This window comes from Sinocyclocheilus anshuiensis, unplaced genomic scaffold, assembly GCF_001515605.1.
Source record: "Sinocyclocheilus anshuiensis isolate Anshui unplaced genomic scaffold, SAMN03320099.WGS_v1.1 scaffold804, whole genome shotgun sequence".
NCBI lineage: Eukaryota > Metazoa > Chordata > Actinopteri > Cypriniformes > Cyprinidae > Sinocyclocheilus > Sinocyclocheilus anshuiensis.
In genome coordinates, this window is record NW_015557098.1 from 389,559 (window position 1) to 401,591 (window position 12,033).

Sequence of the window (12,033 nt, forward strand, 5' to 3'; positions counted from 1 at the left end):
TTAAATCTGTTTCAGTTTTCCCCCTTTCTTAAATGGAGCCGATCTCAGATGCCTGTCTGTGTGACGTCACACAGACAGGCATCTGAGATCGGCTCGATTTAAGAAAGGGGAAAACTTGAACCAGATTTAAAAAAAAAACACTGGGTGGATTTTTATAATTTTTTATCAGTACACACACTGCTAACACACATTTCAGTTCAAAGAACTTGTAAAAGTGCATGTAGCATCCTATGACCCCTTTAAGAGCTGAGAATATTTCATGCATATGCTTTTTCTAATAGTTAATCATAATAAGCTTTGTTCTGTTGAAATTCTGAACGTCTACTAATCATCTCTATTGTTGTTCAGGGTCAGACTCGTATCCAGAGCGCAGAGGTGTGCGCAAAGGAAACACTGTGTATGTATACGGCACAGGTTTAGTGGAAGACAGTTTGCGCTCGGCCTTCGCACAGCATGGCAACATCATCGACCTTTCAATGGACTCACCACGCCAGTAAGATGAATTCTGATGAAGTTCTGATGAAGGATTTTATGCTCAAGAAACATTTCTTATTATTATCCATGTTGATAACAGTTGTACTGATATATTTTTTCAAAATATACATCTCTTGTAACATTATAAATGTCTTTACTGTCACTTTTGATCAATTTAATGCATCCTTGCTAAATAAAAGTATTTTTTAAATCTTTGTTGAACTGAGAAATAAACAAATTATTTAACCCATTTTTGCCTTCTGTTTCTTACTAGTTGTGCCTTTGTCACCTTTGAGAAGATTGAATCAGCAGACCAGGCTGTGGCAGAGGTCAGTAGTACATTCACTTTATACACTTTTGTATCATAATATTTTCATACTTTATACTTCCTCTCTGGCCCTCAATTCAACAGGTTGTTTTTGCTGCTGTGCCTTTAAGAATTCCATATATAAATGACCTGTTTTGACAGGCTTCACTTTACATGTAATTATGTCATTTGTCAGGCATGTATATATAATCGTAAGTGGTGAATAAGGACTAGTGGTGATCCATACTTGATTCTATACTTGTCATATACAAGGCCATAGCAGCAGAATATTTTGTCTATCCAAATGTTGTCCTTGCGCAATATTAACTTGTACAGTAACAGGATTTATGCAAAAAATATACATTCACAAAGTATATCAGTGTTATTTAAGTATTATTTATGTGCCAATATTGTGAAAGATTCTATATGATTTTTATCAGTACTATTGTTGTTACTTGTATGTTTTTTGTGTAGTGATTGCTTCTTAAGAAAATGTTATATGGAAATGATGTATTGAAATGATATTGTAAATGTTGCCATGAATATAGCCATTGTTTATATATTGTTAAAACATGAATGAAATACATACCAATATTGTATTTATTAATGTTTTAATTTACCTGTGATAGGACCCCTTTAAAGGTGTTAGGATTTAACACATCTTTATTTATTTACTGAAAGAAAGCCCACTGTTTTTCCACTCTTTCTGTGTCTCAGCTGAATGGCACTACTGTTGGTGACGTCAACATCAAAGTCAGCATTGCCAGGAAGCAGCCCATGCTCGATGCTGCCACAGGGAAATCTGTCTGGGCTTCTCTTGGTAAATAAAGACATTTCACAGGAAAACAACTGTGAGTGTTGCACACTTGACTAACCCATTTCTATTTCTGTGTCTTATCTTTCACAGCTGTGCAGAACAGTGCCAAGGGTTCGTACAGAGACAAACGGAGCCAGGTCGTCTACAGTGAAGACTTCCTTTGAAAACAGTTATTTAGCATATGTTAAACTTATAAAATGATCCAGCATTAGATTTTGTCTACATACAGCAAAAATGTAGTTTTTTTAAAGAAATGATGAAGTAAATCTGTTACTTTTCTGTCATTTTAATTAGCACAGCATTTGAGCATTTTTATTGCTCAGTGTATCTGGACATTTAGCTCAATCATGGATTTCAGTAAATAATCAAACTTTTCCATCAGCATGCCTGGGTTGACTTCATAATATGGGCAAACTAAAAAAACATTACCTCAGTGAAACATCTTCAGAGTTTGACAGGCAGAAACTGTAAGCCAGTTTTTTAGTTTTTAGAGGTGATATCAAGCAAATCTGAGCTTTGTATAGATGTATTTTGTATTTGAGTATGAATAATAACTTATTTACTGCAGACCTCAGCTGTGTGGAACAAGTTTTCCCCCGCAACAATCCACAACATTAGATGGTATTGATGAAATGAGCTCTAGTTCAGACCTTCCAGTGCTCTTTTTGCCTAAAGGGAAACAGAACACTGAGAACACAAATGCAGAGACATGCCCTGTTGTATAAACTCTCTGCATACTAAAAAGAGTAACATTATATCAGATTTATTGGGAAACACATAATAGTTTTAGAATTTTCCTCCAGTGAGATATACAACATTACTCATATGAATATGAATGACTATGGGGAAAAATATCAAAACAAACATTTTTTGTAAAAAATGTGAGGGAAACTGCAACACTCAATATTTCAGCATTAAGAAACAAAGTCTAAGCTTTCATTTACAAGAGCCAATGGGTACATGCACTGTCTGATATGTATCTTATATGGACAAGGGGCATAAGCATTAATCTGACAAGTAATAATAGTGTAAAATACTAGTAAATAGTGTTTTTAGGCTGATTTAGGAGATTTTGCTCTTTCCCATTTGCTCATTCAAGTACGTAAAAGCTGTGACTACAAAAAGCTGCCCAAGTGTCTCAGTGTCTTTTTTGTCCATACAGTGTAAGTCAGTGGCTAGATCAGGATTTGTGTAACCTAACCAACATACTTAGTGGAAGATTGGAAACCAAGCTTAACATGTTTAGTCAAGCTGTTTATAAAGAATGCGTGGTAGATTCGTTAAAACAGTAGCTAGGAAGAGTTACCCGAATGTTCTGGGTATAAGAGATACTCCAGCTGGTGCAAGACGAAGCTTGCAAGCAGACGAGCAAGAGGAGAAGAGTCTGAAGGTGATATGGGAATAAGGGGTATGTTAGCAGCAGTGAGGAGACCAGTGAGAATGCCAAGAGCGGAGAAAAGGAAGGAGCACAAGAGGGAGTTGTTTAGTTTGCCAGACATACTGGAAGAGAAAAGGAGTTGTGACCTATGGAGGGTGGTGGCTTTGTATCTAAGGAACAGGAATCCACTAACATCACTCATTTTCAAATATTGAATGTTTAGGGGAAGATTTTCGTTTCGGTGACAGCAAGGAGAATGTCTGGTTAGGATGTCTGGAGGAGGTGGGTACATAGACGCAAGCTGCCAGAAGGCAGCTGTCCCAGGATTTCCTGGGTGTGTGGAACATGCTTTGATGATATGGGAGCAGATCTAGACTGCCAAGAAGATCAAGAAAGACCTCCAAATATTCTGGCTAGACTTGGCAAATGCCTATGGGTCAGTTTCACACCAGCCTGTTGGCTATTCACCAGAGCTGCTTTATGTACTAGTTTAGAATTAAACTTCAACCCTGGGGCCCGTTTCAATAAGGAGGTTCAACCAACTTTGAGTTGACTTACCCTGAGATGAGAAACTGAGCTCCGAAATTATGATAACAAAAAGACGTCCACAACTCTGCATATATACCTCCTAGTCAATACGTAGCTTTAATTCTTAATTACTGTTATAATATCAAAGGTAAAAACTGGCAAAATGGTAAATTATTGAACTAGTATTGATTTTCATGGTATCCCACAGGCAAAAAAATTCATAAATAAAAAAAAAGCAGCTAAACGTATAAATAAAAAAACAATTCAATCAGGTAAAGTTTTAAGCATAGAAGGTTCATGGGTGTAGGCTACATGACTTTACAAACATTTGACATATTAAATAAATATCAATTAGTGTCGATTTCAATGTGCAGCAGCTTTTTCCACATAGTCTAATGCTCTTTATAACACGCATTATTAAATGTTCACACAATTAAATATTCTCTAATTCAAACTGTTGCATTACTTATAGTGAAATAAACATTTGAATAAACAAAATAAATAAACAGAATAAATGCAGAATAATGAAGAACAGATGAAGAGGAGATGGCCACAATACCAAGTATTTGAATATTGGAAGAATATTAAAATCCAACAGGAAAAAGAATAATTCCTGTATAAAAGGACATGCCGTTTTTGTTTCTTTCACATGATGAAAATATGTGCAATGAATACCAGCACTGAAAAAAAAAAAATGCTTTTCTTAGTATTTTTGTCTTGTTGTTTCCAGTCAAAATATCTAAAGAATCTTAAATCAAGATGCATTTTCTACATAAGAAAAATGACATGCGTATTTAGTCTTTTAAGTGCATTTGTCTTATTTTGCAAATTATCTGCCAATGGGGTAAGAAAATTTATATATTTTCCATTTGCATTAAGATTATTTTTCTTGTTGTAAGTAATGCACTTAATTTACATTCCAAAATAATCAGTAAGAAAAGCATTTTTGCAGCATGAATGAATGAATGAGGTATTTAAACAAAAAAGGGACCGAAAGAAACTCTGGGTTTAACGAAGAAAACCTGCTGCCGACCAGGTTTGGTTCACAGAGTAAGTTACCATGGTAAGTGACTCTGAGTTTCAGAAACGGGCTTGACTTACCCTGCTTTCTCGGGTTTGACATACCTCCCATTCTGAAACAGAAGACCCAGAGTTTCCCCTCATTTCAGGGTTAACACTCTGAAACGAGCCTCTGGGGACCCACTGTCAGTTTATTTCCAACCTGCTTTAGCTCACCTGGCCTGTGATTTTTCAAGTGATCCTGAAGACCCAGATATTTTCATTGTGGAGGGGGAAAAAATCCCAGTGCTGGTAGAGCAGCCTACTCAAAGCATAGAGAGAGACTAGAGAGTGGTGACTGAAGTAACTACGATGGAAGAAGAAGGGTATCTTGATTAGAGCGCTAAACCAGAAGCAGCAAGTGTGTTGGGAGGTTACATCTGACAGAGCTGGGAGGACATGTGATAGGAGCCCTAGGCTAGGTTAAGTTTTTTAATAAGGTCCGCCTATGACACCTTATCAAGTCCAAGTAATGTGTCTTGGTGGTTTGGTACAGAGGAGAACTGTCAGCACATGCTGACTGGCTGCAAGATCGCCTTGGCGCAGGGATGGTGTAGATGGTGACTTAATCAGGTTATGTGTTGGCAGACATCCTTAAGGTGCATATAAAGGCAAACAAAAGCCCCCCTGCCCCACAAAGGCAGTTCACAGAATTTGTGAAAATGGGAGGGCTTTGCCAAGTCTTGCCCAGAGGGAACCTAGATCAATCCTAGCAACTGGAAAATGACTGGGCAGTGGTGGTCGACTTTGGCCAGCGGCTAAAATTTCCATCCGAGACTGCCACCACCACCACCTTATGGGTGGACATAGTGTTATGGTCAAAAGCAGCTAGGAACCTAATCATGTTTGAGTTTATCATACCATGGGATGAGTGGACGGAAACAGCCCATTAGAGGGAGAAGTTAATAAACACTGCTCTGGCTGCTGAGTGTAAGGAAAATGGATGGAGGACTGACTGCCATTTACCCTCTGGAGGTTGGGCGTCAAGGATTAATGGACGTTTTTGGCTATGCTTAAGAATGAGGGATCAAAAATGGAGTGAGAAAAGCAAGAATAAGGTAGTATGGGGAGAGAATGATTGTGTTTTGGAAGAAAGGTAATTGAACTGTAAAGGAAGAATATCTGTATGTGAAGGTGAGAGACAATAAAAAGGATCCTGTGTCCACCTGCGGGGGTAGGTGATGTTCCTGACCATTGTCCCACCACCAAAAGATGTCCTGGGATTAAAGGGACAAAATATCTATGGAAGACCGCAGCTGGACCGAAGGCACTGACGGAGACGCAGCATGCAGCAATGCCCAACAGCTACCTGTATATGTAATAGTGGAGTCACTATTGTTTGGACCTCATTGATTTTAATTGTATGGACAATAACAGTTAAATATATTATTTTGTGTTTCACAGAAGAAAGTCAGTTGAGAAAGTCACAGGTTTGAAACAACAGGGTGAATAAATCATGACAGAATTTTCATTTTTGGGCAAACTATCCATAAATAACTGAATAGAAGGTCATTCATTCTCTCAAGGCTATAGAGCTCAAATGCATAGTTATTACATATCGATTTCGAAGACATTTATATGGCTGTGCAAAATAAAAATATAAAAGAGTATTAAGAAAATAAATAGGGTACATTTTAATTTTCATTATAACACCCACTTTACCTATTTAAATATGATCTAAAACCCTAGGCCAACACCACCCTCATTGTTTTGCTGCATCTCCATGTGGTTTTGGGGCATGGTCTTTCCGTGTTGCTCCATCAGGTGCCGGCGCAGAGCAGACTTATGGGCAAAGCTGACGTGGCAGTATGCGCACACATACGGCCGCTCCCCACTGTGCACATTCATGTGGTCGTACAGTGTTGACTTTTGAGTGAAGGTCTTGTGGCACAGGGGGCAACAGTGGAGCTTGGAAACTCCACGGTGGACGATCATGTGGCGGTTGAGGATATTAAAGTGGCTGAAGTGCTTCCCGCAGCATGGACACATGTACAGTCGATGTGACACCAGGGAATGCATGGCTAAGTCCTGCGTTGAGCAAAGCGCTAGTCCACACTGCTCACACACCACTGGTCCCGTTACGCTGGACGTGGATCCAACCACTGCCACGGACTCGTCAGCAGCTCCATGCTCATTTGTATGTGTCCCAACTCCCATTCCCTCTTCCCTGCTGGAAGCTTCCACACCGAAGTGTGCAGGACCTCCATCAGAGCCGATCTCTTCTCCTTGTCCCTCTCCAGGCCTGTACTCAACTAAGACAGAACCATCTGTGAAATGCTGATTGGACTTGAAATCGGCCTCAAAGTCCGCTCCAAAACTACTTATGGTCTCATCTGGCGTCGGAAGGTGCTCCTGATCATCCTGATAGTTACCCAAGAGCTTGCGGTCCTTGAATATGTATCGCTTCCTGTGTTTAAAGCCTCTTCCTCTACCTCCCCTGTGCTCTCCGTGCCGTCGTCTCCACATGCGGCCTGCCCCTCTGAGGCCGTTGCCTTTAGTTCGCCCCTCCATATTGGGCTCCTCTATACCTGCGTCCAGTGGTTCGTGGTCGTCTAACAAGACAACAGCTTCTCTGTCTTCCTCCTCAGCACCAGAGGTCTTCTCGGGGTCTTGATGTTCATCGTTGATCTGCACCTGAATGATGTCACTCTCAGGCCCATCCTCTCCCTCGAAGTGTCCAGATGCATCTGATCCTCTTACCTGTTATGGAAAAAAACATAAATTAGTAAACTACAACTGAGCAAACTACCACAATATGAGCTGATCTGATCCTTTGGGGTGTTCAAACTGGTAGAGATTTACAACAACAGAGAAATCAGAAGTCGATTTGATGCATGACTGTTGGCAATGAGTCTTTACGTAAAATGCAAATCATCTGTGGTGCAAAATAGAAACTACCCATTAGGGTTGTATGATATATTGAATATTCATGATTTGCAATGATTTTACTGATCTTATTGTGAATATTGCAATGATTCTAAGTGTTGTAATTAAAAGTTTCCAAAAGAGCATTATACAAATTTCCAGATTATTCATTGTCTCAAAACTTGAAAGTTTGTAATCGATATGAGGCATTTTAACAGCATCTCTTTTTAAAGCGATCATATCATGCTGCTAAAAAGAACATTATTTTGTGTATTTGGTGTAATGAGACTTAACTTTTATAAAGAATATCTCTTTGGATTTGAGACTTTAGTCTTTGCAACTTTACAGATCTTCTTTATGCACCAAGAGCTTGTATCACTCCAGAGAGAAAGGAAAAACTGAAATCGCATCATATGACCCCTTTAAACGTCAAAGCAAACACAGCAATTTGGAGAGTTTGGTGAGAATTCAGTGATCAAGAATTCAATGATTACTAAAAAATGTTTACAGAAAACATTGCACTGCATTTTTCTGGGACGTAATCATGGATAATGTGTCATATTCGAGTAATCATCAGCGAGTATGACTAATACAACCATCAATATATACATTTGGTGAACTCCAGTGATAGGGCTGCCATTGTGAACTCTCTATGTTCCTCCCAGATTAAGACGTTAAGATGTTAGATATAATCTATTATCATTGTCTCTATGAGCATTAGTATCTGAAGCAAATCTAACAAATATTTACATGGTGTATAGTCAAATAACTGTCATCTTTGTGAGGGATGTTGGAGAGTTCGGCATCAGCAGCCCGGAGCTCCTTTCCTGAATTGTGAGGATGCAGTGATGCGGTATAAGATCCCAAATAGAGCCCAATGAATGGGTACTTATACTGACAATCACCGGCATAGACGGATAGTCTTTTGACTTCACAGTCTGAATAGCCTTGTTTGAGGTTGAGACATTCACAACTGGGCTGCAACTCTGTGGCTGCATGTACTGGCTCAGGGCTCCTCTGCATTTCTCCACCACATGCTCCATCTGCAGGTAGCTGGCTGCAGTCAGGTAGTTCACAATCTCTTTGGCACTGAACTGCAGCATACCCGTGTAACAGGACTGGAGGAGTTCACATACCACCGCTGAGCTGTGCAACATCGACACCTGCTGGATAGAGAGGGCATTTGTTGACAGAATCAAAACAACCACCATTAATGTAAAAAATAATTTACTGCTAACAAAAGTACACTCTGATTTTAAAGCAACACCAAACAGAATTGCATCAGTTCAAATAACAAACACCAAAGGTCCATGAGCACCAAGAACGATAACTATAATGTTAAATATATGTGCATCCACACCAACACACAACATTCTGTACATTATGATTACACGCTGCACTTATGTTGTCTGCCACTTTATATGCTCAAGCTCTTTAAAGTTGGATGGAATTTAATTGGCTGCCAATGTTTTTATTGTTCATCAGCTAGAAGAAAAATCACTCTGAAAGTGATTGCAACAATACATTTCTGTGTTGTTATCAATACAGCTGTGGTGTGGACTTCCATATTCTCATAGAAATAGAACGATTACTAAAATTGTATTTAAAATTATTTAACATTTTCTAGTTTAAATAAAAAGCAAGCCATATCTAAAAACATTTAAGTTATTCCAAAAAATCTATACATGCAGCAGCTATTAAACAAAGAAGAGACAATACGGTCACGTAATAATTAAATTAAAATGTATATCAACATTTTTGCATGATTTTAAGAGATAGATAAATATGAAAATTATGACACAAAAATTGATGTGCAGCAAAGACTGTTATTTCTTCAGGCTGTCCAGATTTTTCACCTTATGCATAAAAATCAAGACGGAACAAAATCACACCAATCATACAGAAGATTTCACAAGAACCTGACAACAAATGGCTTTACCTGTAGCTCTGATGAGGGGTTCATGAGAAACTGGTCCCTGAGAAACACAGAGCAAGCAGCCAGCACGACCTTGTGACCCCTGAACATGCGCCTGCCTCCCGCCACGATGGTCACATCACAGAAGTGCTGCTGCGTCCGCAGGAAGTTCATGTTACTCAGGGCCGTGTCTCCATGCCCAGGCAAACAGAAACTCACCACATCCACATCCATGCTTTACTACACCTAAAACGAAAGAAAAGACAAAAAACAAACAAACAAAAAACTTTTTTTTACTATTTGGAATATTTCATATGAATGCCCACAAAACAAATACCTACACTTCAAAATGATCACAGTTACTATTACAATGATGCTTCATGCTAAATTAAGGGGGTTTACACACCCCTAGCTCTTATTGTAATGTGTTGCCTTCTTGAGCATCAAAGACATCAATGTTTGCAGCTTTGGATCTCAAAACCATACAGTCACTGTTGGAAAGTGCTTGAATGTGCAGAAGATGCTGGAAAACCAAACACTATGCAAGACCTGGAAGATTTTTTTGAAGAACAGTGGGCTGTTTGTTTACTGCTTAGGGCTGTGTTTCCCAAAAGCATCGTAAGCCACCGATGGTCTCTATGTTCAACTTTAGCTTCCTATGCTTTTGAGAAACACAGCCCAGGACAAAGAAGGGACTCATGAACAACTATCACAAAATATAAAAACAGCTGTGGAACAGAAACAACACACAGTATTAAGAATTAAGCATAAAATTTGTTTGGTTATAAATATATTGAGTTATTAATTATTTTGTCGTGTGGATATATAACATCTGTTAAATACATTGCTCAGGGAAGTACTAAAAAAAACTTAGTTTTTTTTACTTTTTTATGATTTTTTTACGATCCTCTTATTATTGTTGTTATTAACCTATTGCAGCTTCTGAAAGGTGTGTGTAAACGTCTGACTTTATGTAAATAATTAGAATAAAGCAGCAACACAATTCTCCATTGAATGAATTATGTGTGATCAGTGTTCTTGTTTGTATCAGTGTTAAGCTAAAGTAGCTGGCACTGTGGCATCTTTTGTTTCAGACACACTGCCCTCAATACAAACACATCACTGATCTGATCTTGAGTGATTTAGTGAGGAGAAATCAATAATCCTAAAACAGAGTAACTTATATCAGATGTATGATGTCTAGAGATCAATGCAGCTCATCCACATCACGGGACGAGCGAAACCCCCAAACTAAAACACTCGCGCTCATCTCGTGTACAGAAATCTGCTGTCTTTATGTGTCTGATTTCGGTCATTCCTAACATATGCTTTCTGTTGTGCTCCGTGTGTTTCAAAACAATTACAGCTCAGACTCGCAGGATGAAATGAATAAAACTTACCAGGAAATATTGAATACGAAAGATGATTTTCAGAATAAAAGCCCCGTCTGGATAACAATAAACCAGCGGATTTTACATACACCTAAAATGCACGTGTAGATTCAGTCGAGTAATAAAGTTTAGACTACCCTCTTAACCGTAATGCTGTTGAACAGAATTTACAGAGCAAACTATTTGCTAAAATAACCCTAACATCATCAGCAACACTGAAATACAAGTACCCAGTTCTGTCAGTCAGATGCGTGTGAAAGTTGCATGTGTTATCATTGGCTGGTAGAAAGACAAAAATAGGTTACATACACATTTTTACCTAAAAATGAATATAAGGTAAAGGTGTGAATAATTACATTTTAGACACACTGTCATAGCCAGCAAAAATAAATCCCTAAGAGAACTGTGCATAGATCAACACAGCAGTGTTTCATTAATGAATCCACATTTTTAAACGAATCTAGTGAATCAATGATTCAGTGAGACATTCATAAAGGCAGTCACTTGCTTCGTTTCTGAATGGAATGACTCACTTATTAAGACAGGGATTTGCCACCACCTACTGGCGCTTTTAGTATTGTTTCTTTTTAAAAAATAATTTCATAGTTCACTATTTTTTTTTGTATTTTGAATTTAAATATTTCTTTCTAAAGCTACTTTTTTGTAATGTCTATTCAGTGTTTTTTCTAAATGAACACAATGATAACTATTATCTTTAATAACTTTATCTTTAATTAATCGGCACATGATGTGCTCAAAATGAAGTTCCTTTTCGTTCTTTGTTTAGGGGTAAAACGAAGTTTGAAATATGTGAGCAGCGGTATACTGTTATTGAACATCCCGACACCACCCACTCTGATGAAAGCAATGTTTATATGAATATGTAAATATGTGCTGCGCGCTTTCCTCTCAGTGACAAAATAAACACAACAAAAATGGAGAGAACAGCAAGCATTTTTTTATAAAAAGCATCTGATCATAGCAACATGGGTATGCTTGCACGAGATTTGCAAATTAATACTCCTGTGAAGTCACGTCACGTGTATTTACATGGCACATTATTCAATATATTGCTTAAAGGGGTCATAGGATGCCAATTTTCCACAAGTTGATATGATTCTTTAGGGTCTTAATGTAAAGTCTGTAACATAGTTTGGTTAAAATTTCTCAATGGTAGTGTAAAAAACACCTTTTTTACCCTGTCAAAAACAGCTCTTTTCAGAGGGCAGTTTTGTAGTATTTTCCTTTAAACGTTAATGAGCTCTGCTGACCCCGCCCATCTCTTCCGAGCCGCTCTCA

At 38.3% G+C, this 12,033-nt stretch overlaps 1 protein-coding gene and 1 pseudogene across 1 annotated transcript in view; one reads left to right on the forward strand and one right to left on the reverse strand.

The window, feature by feature from the left end:
- Window positions 1–1,910, forward strand: part of LOC107677468 (negative elongation factor E-like) — a 6,972-nt gene extending 5,062 nt beyond the window's left edge. Inside the window, exons 8-11 of the mRNA XM_016472380.1 lie at window positions 349–493; window positions 749–803; window positions 1,499–1,601; window positions 1,689–1,910. Of these exons, the coding sequence (XP_016327866.1) occupies window positions 349–493; window positions 749–803; window positions 1,499–1,601; window positions 1,689–1,762 (377 nt within the window). The 3' untranslated portion in view covers window positions 1,763–1,910. The remainder of the gene's footprint in view (window positions 1–348; window positions 494–748; window positions 804–1,498; window positions 1,602–1,688) is intronic.
- A 4,127-nt stretch (window positions 1,911–6,037) lies between these two features.
- Window positions 6,038–10,788, reverse strand: LOC107677459 (zinc finger and BTB domain-containing protein 43-like; annotated as a pseudogene).
- Window positions 10,789–12,033: the final 1,245 nt, after the last annotated feature.